At 38.6% G+C, this 22,681-nt stretch overlaps 3 protein-coding genes across 3 annotated transcripts; 2 read left to right on the top strand and 1 right to left on the bottom strand.

The window, feature by feature from the left end:
- Positions 1 to 637: 637 nt before the first annotated feature.
- Positions 638 to 7,109, bottom strand: LOC137244462 (lipase 3-like). Its single transcript, XM_067773468.1, has 3 exons — positions 6,980 to 7,109; positions 1,168 to 1,890; positions 638 to 1,101 (listed from the first exon to the last, which is right to left on the bottom strand). Exons 1-3 carry the CDS (start codon positions 7,097 to 7,099, stop codon positions 715 to 717), a joined length of 1,230 nt encoding a protein of 409 aa, XP_067629569.1. The 5' UTR covers positions 7,100 to 7,109; the 3' UTR covers positions 638 to 714.
- Positions 7,110 to 16,999: 9,890 nt separating this feature from the next.
- Positions 17,000 to 21,361, top strand: Smu1 (Smu1 spliceosomal factor). The gene is made up of 5 exons (XM_067773442.1): positions 17,000 to 17,153; positions 17,240 to 17,565; positions 17,628 to 18,314; positions 20,710 to 21,101; positions 21,170 to 21,361. The coding sequence occupies exons 1-5, from the start codon at positions 17,128 to 17,130 to the stop codon at positions 21,266 to 21,268; spliced, it is 1,530 nt and encodes a 509-aa protein (XP_067629543.1). The 5' UTR covers positions 17,000 to 17,127; the 3' UTR covers positions 21,269 to 21,361.
- Positions 21,362 to 21,493: 132 nt separating this feature from the next.
- On the top strand, positions 21,494 to 22,326 carry euc (eucalyptus). The gene is made up of 3 exons (XM_067773454.1): positions 21,494 to 21,805; positions 21,872 to 22,002; positions 22,062 to 22,326. The coding sequence occupies exons 1-3, from the start codon at positions 21,676 to 21,678 to the stop codon at positions 22,137 to 22,139; spliced, it is 339 nt and encodes a 112-aa protein (XP_067629555.1). The 5' UTR covers positions 21,494 to 21,675; the 3' UTR covers positions 22,140 to 22,326.
- Positions 22,327 to 22,681: the final 355 nt, after the last annotated feature.

The raw sequence follows: 22,681 nt of genomic DNA, 5'->3' as shown, positions 1-22,681 counted from the left end.
CTGGTTGGTCCTTATGCGACTATGCACATGGTGAGTCTACTACTGCTCAGTTCTTTGCGGTATGCCAAATTTTACAGTATCGATTCCAAACCAGCTTTGAGAACACAGAAAGTAGCTCCCTATTTGTTGCTATGGCTGTATGTGACTTCTTGCAAAGTTAATATAGCTCATCTGGGACGCTCGAAAAGGTAAACGGAGAAGCCCTTAGAATATTCTACGGTAAATTTAGAGATGTAAGTAGAAATTCCAATTTCAACTGCATTGTATACAGATTGTGAAGCGAAAAAGCGAATGCAGGAAGGCTATTCATCAGTAGGCTGAGTATGGAGTAGAAAAACACTAAAAAAATGCTCCTATCCATAACTCTTTGAATTATTATTTCATAGCACTCAGGCTTTGGTCAGCCGTACATGAAATATAAATATAAGGGAATGAATATATGTTCATCAAAATGAAAAATTACGCTAAAGATGGCACGAATCTGCCAAACACAACTTATGAGTTCCTTTTGAAAGAAAATTGTATACATTTTTTTTTTTTTACCAAGGAAAATTTGGATTAGCATATTTTTTTTAGAATATAGTCCTCGTCATACTTCATTGAAACTTCGATAAGACAATTAAGTGAATAGCCGAGCTTAATCTTGTGACATATATCCATCTTAAGAAATATTTATTTCTTTCTCACAATTTTTTAAACCTACAAACAATCACATTACATTTTCTCATAAGATTTCACTGCCTCCAGAACGCGATCATTAACTAACTCTCGCATTTGTTTTCCAACAACAAAGTCCATATGATTCCAAGTTAACTCCGGCACACGATAATCCTTAACATGCCTTGGCATATTTTTCACCAGAGTATCAACATCCCTTGGAACACACATTGCATCATTAGCGCCTGAATACAAAAAGGTACGCGCCGTAATCTTTTTCAAATCGTACTCTGGTGGCGTGTCCTGATTATAAATCTCTCTATTTTTTTTTATACCATAATCAAACTGTTGGAACTTTCGTGATACAAATAGCTGAAGAAAGTGAATAATCTGATTACTTGAACAGCCACTCGGATGGGTTTCAATGAGCACTTGAAGTGAGGTCTGAAAGAAAAAGAGAGGCAAATCTAAAATAACCAACTTATTTAGGCAGATTCTCGCTGTACCTACCAAATTTGTATTACGATATCCATCTCCAGCATACCATAGCACAACATCTTTACATAGTTTTTCAAGCTCGGGTTGTGCTCCACACATAGTATCTACTAAACGATTGACATATTGATTTTTCGGTATTAATTCCATATCGGCAAACAAACCATGATATATGCTATCAGGTGAGGCAACAAATGGTGCAAGTTTAACAGCAGAGTTCCCCGAATTCTCAACAAATGCACATGGCGCCAAAAGATGAGCCGTCTTAATTTTCGCATTATATTGTGGAAGCGTGGACATTAACACCATATAAACTGTAGTGCCCTGTGAATGTCCTACGTAATGTATTGCCTTTTCACCGGTCACGCTACGAACGTAATCGATCATTGCTGGTATATCTCGTGTGCCGATTTCATGCCAAGTAAATTTCCAAAACTTTGGACTATTTATGGTAAATTGAGAGTTTGCACGCGAATAAATATTGCCACGTGCATTACCCATCCAAACATCAAAACCAGCATCAGCAAGCATATAGGCTAGCGAGTGGTCCGGTCCACTACACAACCAACAATCGGAGTTGCTAAACAAACCATGTTGTAAGAGAATGGCTGGCCGCTTAGCGGGCTTTTTCCTTAATTTTTCCGAATAAGGTATGCGGAAAAGGGTCAATAGATAGCCATCGCTTGTCTCCACGGTGTGTGTTTCTACTGGATAGCCGTATGAACGTATGCGTTCATCCTGCAAAAAAAATTTGAAGTAAATATTAAATACTATTAAAACTTCTGAAAAGGCGGATGAGGATATACTACGAATGAAATTAGAATATTTATGAAAAAAGTATGCGCATTTTCTGAGGAGCGGAATGGGACTCCTTTTCTGAGTGAGAGAAACTCACATTTCCCTGGGAAAGGAGATACTATTTTTGCATAGAAGGGAACGTGTTTTCAGAGAGAAAACATTTTGTGAAGAAACCAAGGTCCCGCTGCCTAGCTATTTGTACATGGGGGTATTTCAAGACGAACAAAAAGAGGAATGTAAAGCAGGGTCGCCCATATCAATTGCTACCAAATATAAGACTGACAGAAAACACCCTGCAGCGAATCGCACTAGCTCCGATCTAGTACAGGACTAAAAGACAGTACTAGTTCTAATACAGTCCCCTCCAACTGCAAATTTTTACATTATGATGCCCTACAAAATGGCACTTGCCTCGCATTTGTATCTGGTTCAGTACTAGCTGGTAGTGAAATAGTCGCAGCTTTTGAACTCAGACCTTAGCGCTGCGGCTACAAATGTTGCTGCCAACTGCCCTCCTTTAATTTATTTCCGAACTGGTGCTAATCAGATGCAGAGCGGGACAGTTGGCAGCAACATTTGTATCCGCAGCGCTGAAGTCTTGGCTCGAAGGCTGCGACTATTTGACAATCAGCTACCAAATCAATGATAGGCAATTGTCATTTCGTAAGGAATCATATCGTTATAATTGGAAATTGAAGGGGACTGTATTAGAACTGTACTGTATCTTGATGTGATAGTTCTGCACTAGTTGCGAACTGGGAATACATTTCCTATGCCGACGACTACAGATGATGATGAAATAAATATTGGATGTACACTAGGCCGGGTCGATTTGTGGGGAGGCAAAAAAATCGCCCATTGCTCTGTGAAAATCATATTCTAGGGATCAAAATAAAAAACTTTGCCAAAGGAGCCATACCTCTAAAACGAATTCTGATGTCCCCCAATTTGGGTCGAACTTTTGGGTAGGGGCAAATTTTGAAAAATCCCACTTTGACCCATTTAGAGTGCTCCAATCGAGTCCAAATGTACGACCGACCCCCACTAACTTTGGAGGCCCGACCCACCGATGCCAGTTGCACACCCCTGGAACCCCCTGGGGGTTCAACATACAAACATTTCAAAAAATTGCCGGTTTTGCATTTTACATGAAAAAATCAGCGAAATGCCTATGTTTTTTCTTTTTTGGAGTTTATTTTTCTCTTTAGAAATTTATTTAGTCAGAATATATGTAAATGAAAAAATGAATTTAACTTAGTAATAGAAAAGAAATTAAAAAAAATTATTAGAAATTAGCGTTTTTACAACCATTTTAAAACCAAGGCATCACTGTGATGCATTTGCATGTCGTAAACATAGTTGTGTGGGTTTTTTATTCAACCGTTTTAAAAAATGAAGGTATCACTGTGACACAATTGCAGATCGTAAAATTGCTTGTGTTGTTTTTTTTAAGCCACCACAAGACACAGCAGGTAGAATTGAAATTACCATTTCATTCTTATTACCTCGTCTCGTAGACCATATATAACGCAACAGTTTTTGTGAATGCATTAAGTCGTTGTGAAGAACTCAAAGTATGAAGTGCTTATTTCAGATAAACAAATATTAAAAAAAAAATAATAATAAGTGAAATGACCATTCCAAATCAAAAAGTTTACAATGAATCCACCATCCTCTACACCGCAAGATGAAGCAACTACATCAACAACTATCGAAAACCCAATGAGTCATATACCCAAGCATGATGTTACTGTTTTTGGTGTGTCTACTGATTTAACTGATCTTAATTTACCAACCCATCTGGATATCTTGAGATATTATTTTTACTTAAGCGAACGTGCTAAAACAGAACAAAAAAGTTTTCCCATAAATCATTCACTATTCAAGTACAAGATAAGTTGATTGGAATTTGGGAAAAACTTGGTATGGAAATAATGCTGAAAAAAGTGTATTTAATAAATTGAATAAATTGCTTGACAAGTATCAAGAGCAAAGCAAGAGAAGAAACAACACCCAACAATTTACAGAGTATGTAAAATCTCTGGAAAAGATTTTTTACATTGGAACATGTAAATGCGATTTGAGGGCAGCTCCATGTGCATGCGGCTGGGTTCCCGAACGCCTCAAAGAGTTCATGTACGATCAACATAATCAGAGAAGACTAACAATGGATGCATTTATGATGGAAACTGAAGAGCAAGGAGCAACGTCTATGCCATCAATGCCAACATACCAAGATCCCGATGATTCAACATACGCACCGCCACGGGTTCAAGAATATATGAATAGAACCACAAGTTCACAATACACAGAGAGATACGATTGTTTTAACTTTGCCTTGGTATGTGACAGATTTGGTGTGCCTGACAGAGTATCATCAGCATTGGGAACCGCTCTTTTGCAAGATTTTAAAATTAAAGATAAGCATGGGAAACCTCTCATCATGGCTAAATCGAAAGTTCGCAGAGAAAAAGAGAAATGCAGACAAGAAGTGCTTCGCAAACGGTTAGATGATACCAATTTGTTAGCGTTTTCATTCGATGGCAGAAAAGATGATACTTTAACGATAGATAAAATTGATGAGAAGTATCATACTAGGATGGTAAAAGAACCTCATCTTGTTATTTTGAGAGAACCCAATTCTGAATTGATTGGTTACGTAAGACTGGAACATGAAACCGCTGAATACAAAACAACCAATTATTTTTCAAGTTCATTGGTTGGTCACGATTTCTAGAACCTCGTTTACGCAAAATTGTCAATCAAGTAATTAAAGATAATTCATATTATATGCATTCGGAAAATATCTTGTTATCAAAGTTGTTTGATGATAGCAAAGAAAAGCGCGACTGTGCCATCAAGAAAATTCTACGCTATCGAACCGATGTTGACGAGCCAATGGAACTTAGAGTTTATAAAAAGCCAGATATAAACTTTAATTGCACAAGTTATACGGAAATGATCAATTTGAATGATATAAATATCGTATTTGAACCACCATTCACGCGAAGCATTCCGTACGATACATTGAAAGAATATTTAAATCAAGATGATCCACCGTATAATGATCCAAAAATTTCATCACACATACAAGGAACGGAACGACATGTTCAATTGCTATCTAGCGTTTCCAAACGGGTTATACCGGAAAATGTAGAGGCTGTTATGGCGACGACATTAGAGAGCCGTGCGAAATTGCCCAGACTTGAAAGTAAAAAAGACTTCAAACAATAATTTTTTTTAGTTTTTTTCTATAACTCACTTAAATTAATTTTTTCATTTACATATGTTCTGACTAAATAAATTTGTTAAGAGAAAAAATATATATTATTATAAATAAATAATAAATATTATTATAAATAAATAAATAAAAATAAAGAAAAAACATAGCCGTTTAGTTGATTTTTTCATGTAAAGTGCAAAACCGGCGATTTTTTGAAATGTTTGTATGGTGAACCCCCAGGGGGGTTCCAGGGGGTGTGCCACTGCCATTTGGTTGGGCCTCCAAAGTTAGTGGGGGTCGGTCATACATTTGGACTTGATTGGAGCACTATAAATGGGTCAAAGTGGGAGTTTTCAAAATTTGCCCCTACCCAAAAATTCGACCAAAATTGGGGGACATCAGAATTCGCTTTAGAGGTATGGTTCCTTCGGCAAAGTTTCTTATTTTGATCCCTAGATTTGATACGATTTTCACAGAGCAATGAGCGATTTTTAAATCGATCCGCCCTAATGTACACGTTTATGCTACTGCCTGCCAGTCACCTTAATATTTTAGGGGTCAAGTTGATAACACTGTTACTTTCAAGGCGCATGCTTCCAAAATTGTATCTTATGTACAAAGTGCAATAAAATCCCCAAGAAGCTTGCCGGTAGCACTTGATAACAGGATAAAGAAACGCTCTTAACAATTTACAAAGCAATAGGCCGGCCGCTCAAGAAAAGGCTGCAAGCGTGCCAAATGCTGCCACGGGATCTCTTAATATGACCCCCGAATATCATTTATATAGTAGGACAAAAAAAAACATAACGATATGCTGAACAGACAGTAAGAACTTTGATTAGATCCGGCACCTCCCTACGCAGCCGTTTGATCTAGATAAGCATAAAGAGGCCCTGAGCCTAATCGGTAACCGCCTTTGCTAGGTCGCGCCTGGTGAACTTTGTTCTCAATATACACTATCCGACTCTCGCAGAAGAAGAAAGCACATTACCAAGTTGGACACGAGTCACCCTGGCCCAACATCGTTCTGGATATTGTAACAGGTTAAACTCTTACTTGTGCCAAAACAACTCCGACACACATAACGTATGTCCTGCATGCGTAGTTTACCCACGTGACACCCACGATCGTTTCAATTGTAATGTGGAGCCTATGCCTCTAACAGCAACATTCCTATGGTCCAACCATATTGTCACTGCTTGTTTTCTTGGACTCCCGTTAGAGGACTTTGATGATAATTTGTGAGTGATCGTACCTATTGAAAGGGTCGAAGCAATGTAATAACAAAAATAAGTAAGGATGGGACATTCATCGGCTGTGCGGATACTTCATACCTTTCATGAATGGGGCTGAAAAATGATTTTATCCCAGTCGTAATATCCAAATAATCGGCTGTATAAGATATGAAATATATAGTGAACATATGTACATAATCCAGCTATTAGGAGTAAACAGCTGTCAGATATAGAAGCAGCAAGTGGCATAGGTCCTAGAAAGCTTCTAGTTTTTGCCAAGAGGACGGAGTTATTTTATAACATAGGTCCTGATTTTGATAGCGTTTTGTAGTTTGGTCGTTAAATAAATTTCTGGTAACACTACGGACTCATTAGTCTATGTGAGGTCCTCATAGACCGGCCAGTTCAACCTGACCTAATCTAACCTAACCTTCATTTGAAGGAATAAACGTAGCTTATACCGATGACTGGCACTTGGTGCACTTTGATGCCAAATAACTGATACATCCTCGTTCGTTTTATTAGCGCACTTTTCAAATAGAATAATATTCCGTTTGTTGCGTATACTTACAGAAGTACTGAATTGCTTTAAAGCTAGCCGCTCCTCGTCAAAACTAAGTGCAGATACCACTTGTATATATCCTGATGCCAGAATTAACCCCCAAGCACTAATTAAAAATTTTAACTTCATTTCTGGAAGCGTAAACCTCTACTAAACAAAATTTTTGTCATACTGCTATTTTTATAATATGGCATATCTGTGGTCATAAGCAATAATCGCCTAAGTCCCATGTAAAAAGATTCTTAGGCGATTATTGCTTATGACCACAGATATATAAATCAGTAACAACGGCAAAGCTTATCTAAAACGGTTTATGAATTTTATTTATAGATTTTGAACATTCACCAAGTTATTTAAGATCGATAATTATATTATAATTTAGCCAGAAATGATAAAAGAGCAGTTGTTTATATATACCGATGAATTGTTTTCATTTAATAACTTAATCTAATCTCCCTAGTTCTATATCTCATTCTCCAGGTCGATCTCAGCCTCTCTCTCTCTCTCTCTCTTATTTTCGGCCATCCGATTCCATTCACATCTCCTTCCTCTTACCCAGGACTGTTCTAGAATATGAATGCTAGTATCCTAGAAATATATAGAAACTTTAAGATAAGTGATTCATGATCACCCATAATATAAAAGGCGAATGTGTAAGTGAATTACACTGAATCTACATCCAAATGCAAATTAGAAGTATGTTCTATTGTACGTATTGCACCAGCTCTTTGATATTTGATGAAGAGATTGAGAGGGAAAAGGTAGAATAGGAAGGGAAAAGGGAGGAGCGAGGGAAAGGAGTGGAAGGACCAAAAAAGGTCTTTACATTGGACAGGAACTATGTACCTACATGTGTTTCGGGCACTGATTCCGAGTTTTTAGCCAGATTTCCTTTCCCTTCATTTTCAGTATACCTTTCCCAATGTTGCATTATGATAGGCTTCTTGGTTCGATGCGCATATAATTTGAGTATTAATAGCATTTAGCGCGTATGCTGTGCTATGTTCGTAGTTATCAGGTCGCAGGTTTGCGATTAATATGCTGCCCTAATTGACCCTGGTTTTGCAGGCTTTAGTAGCGGCCGAATGGCGAGGGTAGCATTTCTCATTTTTCAGGGATGATGAAAGTGGACAGATAAAGGTTGAAGAAAAGCCCCAGATAATTGAATCCCTCATTCCAATGTTTTTTTGAATCGACATGGCAATCACGTCTGGGCCGACTGCTTTTGATGGTTTACCATGTTTAATGAATTCTTCAACCACTTTGGCAGTGATGTCTGAATTTGTTGACCTGGAAATACATTACGTATTGCTGACAGAAAGCTCCCGCTCATTTCTTCGCATCTGATAGCACATTGTCAAAAGAGGCGATATTTTGTCACGATGTTTCTTCGGATTTGAGATTAGCTTTCCAACACCAGCAGAGAGGCTTCATTTCTTTAGATATTCCTTCCATTTCGCTTGCTTGTTTTTCTGTCCCTGATTTGAGGATCGCCAGGGTCTTGCAATCTGTGCCTTATTATTTCACCGACGTTGCGGCCTTCGTTGAGATATTTGGTCGAATCACGTAATTTCTGTGACCAAACGAAAAGCAAATTTTCCCATGACGGACATCATTCGGGATTGAGAGGCCAACAAAAAGGCTGTATGTGCACACTTGTCAGCCTATCTTGCTTTTTGGAAGCTAATGAAAGTACGGCGGTTAGAAGATATGAATTCGACTGATGATTACAGGAAAGCTTTGACAATATTTACGACATGTCTGCGGCGTCTTCGTTCACGGTGCGGTGTTGCATATTTTTGTCCGCCTACATTTCTCTCTTGCTGTTTTCTTACTGCCACAATTTATAATTTCCAGATTTGTATCGCCTGACCGTGCAGATATGCCTTGGGACTCAAGGATACTACCCGGCTGAGTGATGGATAACGATTGCACTGTTTCTGAGGTTGTTTTAGCAGGCGTAAGTCTTCAGAGCAGATTTTGCGATTTGGTTCATCTCTTGTTTCGCAGCAACGCGATGTTGTGCCCTTTCATGAAATTATTTATCTCCGCGATCTTCCCAGTTAAGCCATGAGAGTTTGAATGCAATATTTTGAAGTGCAATTTGGAAGACATCGTCACTCTGGGGGCCAGAGGCAGGTGGCTGCGCGTTAATAGAATAAGGCTAGGTCGCGTGTGCTGTTACGGGCCTAGGGCAGGATGCACCTGAGAATATACCGAAGTACCAGTCATTGCTGGAAGAGAGGCTTGGCAGCACTGTGCAAGAGAAGCCCCATTGGAGGAAAGCCGTTTCTGGGTTCAGAACATCTAGGAAAAGAGCTTAGTCCGGGAAAACGGTGAATATGGTAATAGAGAATAGTGACCAGAAAGAGGTGGGGAAGAAGGTGCAGGGGATGTTTTCATATAAGCTACGTAGATAGCAACGACGGAGGGCGGCAGTGTGAGCTGTAGCGTGGTGAGAAACAGCATGTTTTTAGAAATCATTTTAAGCGGCTAGAGGCGCAATTTGCAGCTTCTCCCACACCATTGTTGATCTCGAACCGCATTACCGAAAATTACCATCCCCATCGACAAAACTCTCGGGTAGTCTCCTTAATGCTAAAAAAAAGTGCAGCAGGGTGAGACCGATTCACATACATTCATTTTTGGGAAACGGAGCAAAACTAATTACATAAATAAACCGGAGTTTATTACATTTCACTGGCCTCAAATCCGTACCTTCAAATGAGTTATTTGAAAGCATTTATATTGGCCTCATTCGTATTACGTATTGGTATTCTCTGCAACACTCGACTACGAGGACACCAATTCTAAGAAAATACATTACGAAAAAATATGAAAAATACAAAGTATTTTCTGTTAGGATTGTCAGTTTGGCTTAAAAAAAAACTAGTGGTAACTGATATTTATAACCCTGGTACAGTACTAAGATTGTGATACGTCTTTTAACCATTGTATTCTTGGCGGGTTTCTTTTGGTAGGAAAATTTTGTGTTGAGATCAGATGTCTGGATTGCATTTGCAGGTCGAATGCGAAGAAATTCGCTCAAGTTACCTAGTCATTTTTAAGTTGCGATTTTTATGAGGAAATGCGCCGCATTCGGATTTTTTCGCCCTTTACACATTTGGTGCTGTGTAAATGGGATGTTAGATTCAACGTATTGCCAGGGCAAGAAAGGGCTGCTGGAATTTGCTACGGGGATAACAGTTTGTAGAAGGGACGCAAAAAATTCAATTGGGTTACGGTGAAAACACAGCCGGGTATGGGCGATTTTTTCATAGGTCGCATTCTATTCTTGTATGTATTATGTATTCCAAATATGAGCCAAATCGGACCACAAATACAATTTTTGTGAATATCTCGATCCTTGCGCCACCAAGTGCATTGTTGCAAATATGAGCCAAATCAGACCACAAATACGATTTTTGTGAATATATCGATCCTTGCGCCACCTAGCGGCGTTTTTTTCTTATTGTTGCGTTGTCATCGGGTTCTCAACTATATTCCAAGTTTCAAGCTTGTAACTTATCGGGAAGTTACTTAAATTTCAATTACAAAATTCGCTCAAAACGGCCGTGCAGCCTGTCAAGTCAACCTAAATAAAACCGTTTAAAAAGAGGAAACAAATATTTAACGCTGGTAGGTACATGCCGCAAGATCAAGATATCGTGAACAAATTTCGTGGTGGCGTTCTAGATCCAGATTCATAAAGACTTCCCTGATAGCATGTTTTGTTGGCACTTTGTACATTCTTTTTTTATTTTCGGTCAGCAAGAGATAGTCGTTGATATCTTATAGTGTATGTCTTTTCGAGTTGGGAGCCGCGCTTATTGAAGGATAACATTAAAATAAAATAAATAAAAAAAAATTTAAGTTAAACGGTTTTATTGAAAACAATACTTACATGAAGTAATAATAATACTAAAAGCTAGAAAATAAAAGCTAGAAAATAATTAGGTAGGTCCTAGGTACTACACCATTTCAAGTTGGATTTTAGAGAGCGTTAATTGGATTTTAGAATTGTCAATTGGACTTTAGAAATCGTCAATTGAGTTTTAGAATTATCAATCGGATTTTAGAAAGCGTCAATTGGATTTTAAAATAGTCAGTTGGAAATTAGAAAGCGTCAAATGGATTTTATAAAACGTAAATTGGATTTTAGAAAACTGGAAATTCTTCCGTTGGACTTTGTTCAGTTGGGCTTTAGAAAGCGTCAGTTGGATTTTAAAAAACGTCAATGGATTTCGGAAAGCGTCAATTGGATTTTACTAAACGTAAACTGGATTTTAGAAAGCGTCAATTGTACTTTAGAATAGTCAATTGGAAGTTAGAAAGCGTCAATTGGATTTTAGAAAACGTAAATTGGATTTCAGAAAGTGTAAATTGGATTTTAGAAAGCGTCAATTGTACTTGGGAAATAGTAATTTTTTATTAATTCACACGCTACATATACATACAATAGCAACAAGATGATAATTAACAAGGAATAGCAGTATAAATATATATGTATATGTACATACATTTAAAATGTGAATATGAATAGGTTAAATAAGTATAAGAACGAGTTAAAAGAGGCGGTTAATACTATTATGTTAAGTAAGTAGGAGTTATAAGAAAAAGCATACAAACAGCTCATGTAACAAAGAAAAATAAAGGTTCATTCACCAACCGGCATGTCTTCTTTTGCCATTGCAGCCGCGTAGAAAATGGAGCTGTGCTGCACTGCCCTGGCGCAATCTCCTCCAGTTATCGTGGCCTTAGCGGCGTCTATAAGCGTTTCCACGTATTGTAACCTTTGCTCGCATACCCCGGAGCCTACTGAAATGGGAACTTCCATTTGGCCTTTCACCTAGCTCTTCACTTTTGCCCAAACAATTTCTATTGGGTTTAGCATAGGGCTATATGGTTCCAGGCGTAGAAGTCTGGACCTTCCACCCGTATGCTCCTCTATGACAGATCCTATGCTTGCATGACATGGCGCGTTGTCGCATACAACGACCAAGTCGCTAAGGCTGTTTCCCTGTTGCTCCCACAAGTCCAACATATTGCGTGCACATAAAGCGCAGGCAGATGAATTAAAAGATCCCCGTTGTCTGTCGACAGTCACAACCCCTGATGCTGCGATTGCTCCTATTAAGTGGACGTTTGGCCCTCTGGCTGCAGGAACCTGCTGCACAGCACGACTGCCGACCTTTGACCGCCCTTTAGTATGGCGGCAAAACAAGTTAAAGTTCGTCTCGTCGATCCAAACTATTTGCTTGCCCTCTCTAATGTAATTATTTAGTTTACCAACGTACCTAGCACGTTTCTCCTTGTTCTCTGCACTGTTCATTGTAACAGGGTGCACGTGAATTGTTTTTAAACTATAGAGCTTACCCTCGAGGTAGTTTCCTACCGTGGTCCGGGAGAGGACTACTCCGAATTCGCTTCGGATGCGCTCGCAAATTTGCTTTAGGGTCGTGCTGCATTTATCCTCAAGCCACCTCAACATAACGTCAACCTGATCATTCGTGAGCAATTTCGGCCTATTTCCGCCTCTTGGTTTGAATATCTTTTCACCGGCGTTCACCCATGACCATGCCGTTTTGTAAGCGACACCCAAAGTCTGGGCCAGAGCCACCCAATTTTCGCCCCTTGCAGCTACGTTAACAATGCTCTCGCGGTCATGCGATGAGGTTCTCATGTGCACTCTTCTATTGCGCGCATTCATTCCTGAGTAGGTACACAGAGTCCATATAAAGAAAGCTGTGCAAATTATCAATATTATATAGTTACCCGTTATATCTCTGCGACACATAGGACACGCTCCTCGGTCCTCTACAATCACACAGGTTGTGTGAAAGAAATGCCCACACGGTGAAACTGTATTGACCTCTCTGCCGCGACGCATACAGCTTAAACAAATGCCACAGTCATCTTTCATTTGCATTTTTTCATTTTTTTTTTAATTTGATAACAAAATGTATGAATTTAGCACAGACCGATACAATCTTCGCTTGAAAATAATTATTTTACATTTAAAAAAAATTTTGCATTGATAAATACCGCTTATAAAAAAGTATATTGCCAAGTGATTCATTTCTAAAGTGAAGTGAAAATTTTCTAAAATCCAATTTACGCTTTCTGAAAACCAATTTACGTTTTCTAAAATCCAATTGACGCTTTCTAATTTCCAATTGACTATTCTAAAATACAATTGATGCTTTCTAAAATCCAGTTTACGTTTTCTAAAATCCAATTGACGCTTCCCAAAATCCAATTGATGTTTTCTAAAATCCAATTGACGCTTTCTAAAGTCCAACTGAACAATTTCCAATTTTCTAAAATCCAATTTACGTTTTATAAAATCCTTTTGACGCTTTCGAAAATCCAACTAACGTTTTCTAAAATCCAATTGACGCTTTCTAAAATCCAATTGACTATTCCAAAATCCAATTGACGCTTTCTAAACTCCACTTCACCCTTTCTAAAATCCAACTTGAAATGGTGTAGAGATATACGCCGCCGATAAACGCCGCCGCCGCCGATTTTGGTCGTTTTTCGCACGCCGCTGCCGAATGCCAAAAATATCGTCGCGGCGGCGCGGCGTCCGGCGCGTTACTATATTTTCTACTAGTTTAAGGCTGTTTAGGCTATTTATTGTTTATGTCGAAAATTGGTCGGATACGGTCGAAAAAGGTATCAACGGATGCGCATCGCTGCCAGTTATAAGAAATTAATTGCGAAATTTAACTCTTTGTAACTATTCAAAAGTTATTTAAAATAACAGGCGCTTTCGATGTCAGCTTAACACGGACTTTGCATCACTCAATTCAGCAAGTTATTAAAACAAAACACTAAAAGAAAAGTTATATAATAAATTTATATGCTCACTTTGCATTTTTGAAAAAATTAATAACGAACAATTAATTCAAATAAAATGACCCAAGGCGAACATGTTTTTAAATTGTCCTCAAGAATAAGCGAAATCAGTGATGCAAAATCCTTTAGTAGGTTCTAGGGGCATAAACAGTCCTTTCAAATTATTCTTACCTCATACTTAAGATGAGGATATATGTACTTATGAGAACGTTTTGAAAAATCACTAAGTCTTGCATTCAAACATCTGTTGTTTATTTGCGAAACTATACAATAGCGTCTGAAATGTTAATTTTGATTTTCACACTTCATCCTTTAACACCCAAGCCTCCCGGTTTGATATTTCCTAAAGTTGACGGCCCTATCCAAAACTAGTCCCTTGGAGTGAATCACATTGATTATAGCCTATCAACCAAGTTTAAATATCACCTACACGTTACGGCTCCTTTTACAAATGGGAATACGTAGGCACATATATCTACCAGGTGAGGCTTTGTCCTTCGCAAGAACACTCAAAGTGGTGAAGCAAAAGCTTTCCCAAGACAGTGGAACTAATGACCGTGAGTGATGCTACCCTAACGTAGTGGACAGTCGAACTTGTCTGAAAACTGAAGCTACGTGGTCATCCATAATGAGCTCCTATATCGTAAGGCCGGAAAACAGTAGGTAACAACTTTCAACTTAAAATCCGTCGACTTTCATTCTAAATTTGATTTAACGAAGACTATTGAAATCAATGTTGTGAACACAAACGTCTGCAATCTTTGGTCTACATTTTAAAAATTTTATCCAGGGTCCTTGTAAAATTTTAATTATGTAGATACGCCGCGGATTATACGATTTTCACCCATGACGCAATGACATCCACTTAGACTGCTTATGATTTCGAGGGCGGCATCCTTGGCCGAATAGTCACTCCCTAATGTTTCAAGGTGTTTCTCTTGTGTAGCGCAGCAGCATAGCGCGACAAAAGCATCCGTTGGAAAGTCTTCGGAGCTACACCTAGAGCTTCTAGGAAAGTGACGTCGACGAAGGTATGAGTTCGAAGTCGCAGTCCTATAGCTTCTGTATTGGCACATGGTGTGAGGCTCAGGAGGCGTGGTAGCGACTGGTGGTAGGGATTCCTACTGTTCGCACATCGGGAATTGTAGCTCTTAAAAACAGCCGAAAAAACTGGAGGCGCCATGTGCCACGAGAGTCATGAGTATTAATAGACCATTAATAGCAACCCTAAGTCGCGACGATTATTAGGAGTTAACCCTAGGTGAAACTATGCTTTGCACGAGATATACAGCAAAAGTGTGACTATTTTATGTATCTCTATTACTTTTCAGCAGACGTAGCAGTACCAATTCCAAAGACCGGGGTTAGGTTCGAAGCCTATCTGGAGCAAGCGATCGAGGGACAATCCCTTTGCAAGGAGCTACTCCTGAAAATGTTTGAACGGTCTGCGAGATTTTGATGCAAAAACCCCGGATCTTTCCGAAATGTCCAACACGTTGATTTCCTTAAATACATATAAACAAAACCTTTCCTAAATATTATTTTTTTAAATAGAAAAATCAAGCTTTTAAAGTAAGAACACCGGCGTACGCCGCCGATGGTATATAATAGAGCCTACGCCGCCGCCGCCGATAAAGAGATCGGCGTAAACCTCTACTAGGTACTAGTCATCACACTCCTCATCAATCTAGGGCTTTGATCAGACAATTAAATAAAAGCGTTGGGCGTGTGAAATTTCTAAGCATGTGAGGCCGAGCACATGGTACATGGCCAAGCATAACCTGATTAAGGTTCAGTTGGTCTTACTTATGACTTTCAATAGAAATTTTACGCGTCCAACGCTTTTATTTAATTGTCTGATCAACGCCCTAGATTGATGAGGAGTGTGATGACTAGTACCTAGGACCTATCTAATTATTTTCTAGCTTTTAGTATTATTATTAATTCATGTAAGTATTGTTTTCAATAAAACCGTTTAACTCAAAATGTTTTTATTTCTTTTATTTTCAAGTTTTAAGTCTTTATTTAATTGCCGATTATTTCTCATTCTATTTAGTTCATTTAGTGACTCATTATTACGAGGACTCTTTCCTGACAATTTCATACAATCTAAGTCCTCAATACATAATCCTTCCAAAGACTTTACTCGACTATGCGCCACATATGCTTGTCCCTCCTCCAACTCATTTCTACCGGACTGTATGTAATATTTGTTCCAAATAAGAGTCAAATCGGACATCACAAGTCGCTTTCTATTGATGTATGTATTATGTGTTCCAAATATGGACCAAATGAGATCAGAAATAAGATTTTTTTGAATATCTTGATCTTTGTGCCACCTAGTGGCGCTTTTTTTATAGGTCGCTTTCTATTCTTGTATGTATTAATTGTTCCATATTTGAGCCAAATCAGACCACAAATACGATTTTTGTGACCATCTTGATCCTTGCGCTACCTAGCGGCGATTTTTTTTCATAGGTCGCTTTCTATTTTGGTATGAATTATGTGTTCCAAATATGAGCCAATCGGAACACAAAGACGATGTTTGTGAATATCTCGATCCTTGCGCCACCTAAGGGCGATTTTTTTCTTATTATTGCATTGTTATCGGGTTCTGAACTATATTCCAAGTTTCAAGCTTGTAGCTTATCGGGAAGTTGCTTAAATTTCAACTACAAAATTCGTTCACAACGGCCGTGCAGCCTGTCAAGTCAAGCTAAATAAAACCGTTTAAAAACACAGCTAATGACGTCCGGGGTGCCGGGTAGAATCAGCTGCTGTGGGAAGAACTATTGAATGTTTTTCTTTTATTGTAGTTAAAGTTGTAACGTAGCTGTTGTTTTAATTGTGTCTAGCGCTGTTTTCATTTTTTCAAACTCGTGGCAGCACTGAACATATGTTATAGGTCTGTTCCTTTACTCCTCGTTAATGCACAATAATGGGTGAAATGCAGCACTAACATTTTCTCTACAATTCTTATATACATTACAATTTTTAGATTTAATATCTCAAATTAATATTATTTGGTCGTAAATGTGGTACTTCATACTAAAAGATTACTGTAATATAAGAATTGATTGCATCAAATCCGACCGCAAAGTAGATTATCTGGGATTAGCCCAAGATCGGGAGTACCAAAAACGGGGTTATCCGGGCGGTAGCGGTAAGTATCTGCATCGTCAAAGAACGCCTTTAATGTTTTGTTGACATTTTGTGGTTAAGAAACACGATTAAAAATAAAATATTGTATTAAAAGTATAGAATATTGCTGCGGATATATTTGTTAAATAATCAACATGTCTATTGAGATTGAATCTGCTGAGTAAGTATTAAAAATATAAAGAAGATTTCGCCAGCTCCTTGGAAGGTTGACCATGTTCTCAAGTATTGTATGTTGTTTATTTCCAGTGTTATTCGGCTAATACAGCAATATTTGAAAGAATCAAATTTATTTAAGACCTTACAAGCCCTACAAGAAGAAACTGGCGTATCATTGAACACGGTTGACAGTGTGGATGGCTTTGTGCAAGATATAGTGAACGGTCATTGGGATACCGTGTTGAAAGTAACGCAGTCATTAAAATTACCCGACAAGAAACTACTTAATCTGTACGAACAAATTGTACTCGAGCTAATTGAATTGCGCGAATTGGGTGCGGCAAGATCCTTGCTACGGCAAACTGATCCTATGATTATGCTCAAACAGCATGAACCCGAACGTTATATACATTTAGGTTTGTATTGTCATACCCGTCATACCCTTTGTAACATACATTAACAACATTCTATTTTACAGAAAATATGTTGCAGCGTGCTTACTTCGATCCAAGAGAAGCATACCCAGAAGGCAGCAGTAAAGATAAACGGCGCGCCGTCATTGCACAAGAACTGAGCGGCGAAGTGCACGTTGTACCTTCGTCACGTCTGCTGGCATTGCTTGGTCAAGCATTGAAATGGCAACAACATCAAGGTCTATTACCACCTGGTACAACAATCGATTTGTTTCGAGGCAAAGCAGCAATGAAAGACCAAGAAGAAGAAATGTTTACTACACAACTTTTTCGACAAATTAAATTTGGACAAAAGTCTCATGTTGAATGTGCTCAATTTTCGCCAGATGGTCAATATTTAATAACAGGGAGTGTTGATGGCTTTCTCGAGGTTTGGAATTTCACGACTGGCAAAATACGTAAAGATTTGAAATATCAGGCTCAGGACCAATTTATGATGATGGAACAAGCGGTATTAGCATTATCGTTTTCACGAGATTCGGAAATGATAGCATCTGGAGCTCAAGATGGACAAATTAAAGTGTGGCGCATTATTACGGGGCAATGTTTGCGGAAATTTGAAAAAGCACATACAAAAGGCATAACCTGTTTACAATTCTCACGTGATAATAGTCAAGTACTAAGCGCATCCTTTGATTATAGTATACGATTACATGGTTTAAAATCTGGTAAAATGCTGAAAGAATTTAAAGGTACATTTTCTAGACATACATTTATTAATATTTAATTTTATATACTCCTATTGTATATCGCAGGCTGAGTTTAATTAAAAATTGTCCTATTTTGTTGAGAACGCTGACAGCGTGACAGTTTTGGCGTCAAAAAATATACGAACTCTGAATCTAGTATGGTTACGTACAAGGATTTTAACGAATCCTCAAAGTGGATTACGCGTGAGGGAATTAGAATATTATTAGTGATAGATTAAAATTGAGAAGTGATATCTATAAATCACTATCCTTGACGACGTATCTTTGTTGTTATTTTAGCACTGTTGTTGTTGTTGTAGTGATTAGGTTACTCCCCGAAGGCTTTGGGGAGTGTTATCGATGTGATGGTCCTTTGTCGGATACAGATCCGATACGCTCCGGTAACACAGCACCATTAAGGTGCTGGCCCGACCATCTCGGGAACGATTTATATGGCCACATTAAACCTTCAGGCCATCCCTCCCTCCCCACCCCCAAGTTCCATGAGGGGCTTGGGGTCGCCAGAGCCTCGTCTGTTAGTGAAACGGGATTCGCCGCTCGAAGGTGAGGTTGACAATTGGGTTGGAGAAGCTATATATTGCGCTACACAACCCCTTGAATCCCTTATTATATTTTAGCACTCGGGCTTTATAGTTTGTGCAATCAGTCATGAACTTGGAATGTGGAAAATTAATAAATAAAACCTGAGTAATTCCTATACAGAGCCTGGTTGTCTTGGGGATGCTAGGCTGTTTTTCTTATACTAGATATAGATCGTTTTTCAACAGTTCACTTTTTAAAGGGCGTATTCGAACTAGTCGCCCTTGCTACATTGCTCAATTTTTGAATAAAGATCAACACGCTTCGAGACTAGTACTTTTGGACTTTCCCGCTGTAATTAATAAGTCATATCGGGATTTGCATCAGAAGAAGTTTATGGGCTTTAACCAAAGTACGGTTGGTTATCACATTGCCCAATTGTTATACTAGATTCTACCAGCCGGTAACTCAGGAGTTTCCCCTACATAGTTGTCTTATTTTTAAAGCAGTGCCTGTTGTTGTATTAACGATAAAGACACTCCCGCAGGTATTGGGGATTTTTACCGAAAGGACCATCAACTTGCCGGATATATATCCGAGATTCAAGGGGTTGGTAAGCGCAATACAAAGCTTTATAGCTTCCGAGCTTCCGCAACCCAATTCTCAACCTCGCATACGCGTGAGGAAACCTGTAACAAATATCAATGTATCATACGCATATTTAGGAGGCGAGGCACTGGCTACCTCAAGCTCCTCATTGAACTAGGGGTTTGGGGGCGGGATGGAGTGGACAATTCAATGTGGTAATATTAAACCGATCCGGTTGACTATTGGGATGCTAAAGCTGTGAATTGAACTTAGCAACCACTTGTTTAATTTGGCGATGTCGATCCCGTGGCATTCCAGTTCTTTTTCCAGGACTCCCGGAAATTTAAGCCAATTGGTCAACCATCCATCACCTGTCTTAAGGTGATGGTCGAAGCAATTTAAACGGGTTAGGGGGCTTATAATATACCCGCGGAAGGTATGCTCGTCGTAAGAGGCGATTAAAATACCAAATTGATTCAAGGGGTTGTGTAGGTATGCCTGTCGTAAGAGGCGACTAAAATAACAAATAGATTCAAGGGGTTGTGTAGCGCAACCCTTTCAGGTTGTAAGCGTAATATAAAGCTTCTCCAAGCCCAATTGTCAACCTCACCTATCCTTGGCGACTCCTGTTTCATTAACAGCGAAGCTATGGCAACCCCAAACTCCTCATGGATCTAGGGGGTGGGAGGGCGGTATGGCCTAGAAGGTCGCACATAGTAATAACAAATCGTTCCCGAGATGGTCGGGCTTGATTCCGGAACGTACCGGATCTGCCTCCGGCAAAGGCCCATCAACATCGATAACACTCCCAAAGGCCTACGGAGAGTGTCCTTATCGCTACAACAACAACAACAACAACAAAGGGTTGTGTAGCGCAAAATATAGCTAGTCCTGTTAGTTTAAAAGCCGAGGCCTTCACGACCCCAAGTTCCTCATGGGGGTAGGAGGGCGTTATGGTGTCATATGGTCATACTAAATCGTTCCCGAGATGGTCGGGCTGGTGCCCTAATGGTGCTTGTTACCGGAACGTACCGGATCTGCATCCTGCAAAGGACCATCAACATCGATAACACTCCCCAAGGCCTTCGGGGAGTGTGCTTATCGCTACAACAACAACAGGTGATGTGCGATTTCAAACCTGCCTTGCAGACTTAAGTACGTTTATTCTGTACAGTAGCGTATACCTGGGAGTGGTGATTCGAATAGATTTAGAATGATTGGGCAGTACATATGTATCTTTAAAGGTTTAAACCATATATTTTTCTTTAAGGTCATACATCGTTTGTTAATGAGGTAACATTCACACCAGATGGCCATAACATACTCAGCGCATCGTCGGATGGTACAGTTAAGATTTGGTCATTAAAAACCACTGAATGTGTATCAACCTATAAACCATTAGGCAACGAACTAGCTGTGAACACAGTTTTAATATTACCGAAAAATCCGGAACATTTTATTGTTTGCAATCGCTCAAATACAGTTGTCATAATGAATATGCAAGGACAGATCGTGCGTTCATTTTCATCTGGTAAACGTGAAGGTGGTGCGTTTATTTCAGCGACTATTTCACCACGTGGTGAATTCATTTACTGCGCTGGAGAGGATCAAGTACTGTACTGTTTCTCTGCTACCTCCGGTAAATTAGAACGTACATTGAATGTAAGTACACTAGTTATGAGTAATAGTTATCAGTGCTCTACACAGTTACATACACACCATCTTTTTAGGTGCACGAAAAAGATGTCATTGGTCTTGCCCATCATCCACATCAAAATTTATTGGCTACTTACAGTGAAGATGGACTTCTTAAATTATGGAAACCATAAATATGACTTTTTTAAGCTTTAGGTATTAAGTATTCATATGATATGTATGAAAAGTAGTATTTAAATCAATAAATCAATGTTCAAATGAAAGAATGCATATTATATAGCTTAACTTATCTACTTTACATAAAACTTATGCGAGATATGGCATATGTGCCTCCTAAGCCTACCTAAATTGATTTTAATTAAATTATATGCAAATGCAATGAAATTAGAAGCTATGTGCATCGCGTGGACAGCGCAGTGTATCAATTCAATGCTTAGATATTGCACAAACTCGTTAAGTAAATATTTTTTGTATAGATAACTTAAGCCTCTTATAGTTGATCCGCAATAAAAAGCGGCAATCTTAGTTTTTTGTCGTGCGCTCATCTGTACGGACGTTTAATTTTGCTAGCAGTTGTATCATGAAGAGCGAAGCAATAATTGAAAAGATACGAAATAAATTGAAGGATTCTAAACCTGATCAACGTACTGTTTTGAGCATATTTCAATTCAATTTAACTGAGGCAGATGGTAAATTACTCAAAAGTGTAGGTGGGTTTTGATGAAACTCTCAAAGTAAAAAATATATTAATACTTGCTTAATTATTGTTTCTCCAGTTTTTGATTTTAAAGAACTGAAGATTTACGATGGCACAACAGATTCAGCTGATGCTGAGATTACCATAACAGATGATGATTTCTATATGGTAGGCACAAAAGCGACAACATTTGAGAGACTTTTAGCTGAGGTAGTTGATTATGACTACAATATCACAAATGTATTATGTTTTAACATTTCCAATTTCAGCACAAAGTGACAGTAAAAGGAGATATGGGAGCTATTGAGAAAATACTTGCAAAGTTTCGATCAGGAGCTGAAAAGTGATTATGTGATGATATATTAAAACTAGGAAGTCTTTACACAAACAAAACAGGCACAAATAAAAAAAATTGTATAACTTTGTCCACGTAGATCAAATTGCAAATACTTTTTTCCAAAATTGTAATCAGCCCCAACTAAATAAAGTATATCAGTTTTAGTAACAAAAAAAATTTGACAAAACATGTGAAAATTCTCATCAAGTTTTCTTTGTGGAGTACTAACAAACTAATATTTGTAATGATAGCAAATGAAATGGTTTCGAAAGTCTCGAAATGATCCTAGAATTGTTCCAAATCGGTGCCGAAATAGTTTCGAAATTATTATAATCCATAAGTGATCCAAATTGGAGCTTTCGAAATGATACCTAAAATAGTCACCAAGTTATCCCAAAAGGGTACCGAAGTAGTCCCATAATGCTACAAGAACATACGAATACAACAACATCCCCTTCAAAATTGTTAATTGAATGGTGATCTAGAAATAGTGTCAGCGTTAACCGGGGATGTTGGTTGGTTGGTTGCTGTGCTGCCCGGATATCAAGATCC

Source organism: Eurosta solidaginis, chromosome 1, assembly GCF_040869045.1.
Source record: "Eurosta solidaginis isolate ZX-2024a chromosome 1, ASM4086904v1, whole genome shotgun sequence".
NCBI lineage: Eukaryota > Metazoa > Arthropoda > Insecta > Diptera > Tephritidae > Eurosta > Eurosta solidaginis.
The sequence above is the reverse complement of the archived record's forward strand: the minus strand, read 5'-3'. Positions and strand labels throughout refer to the sequence as shown.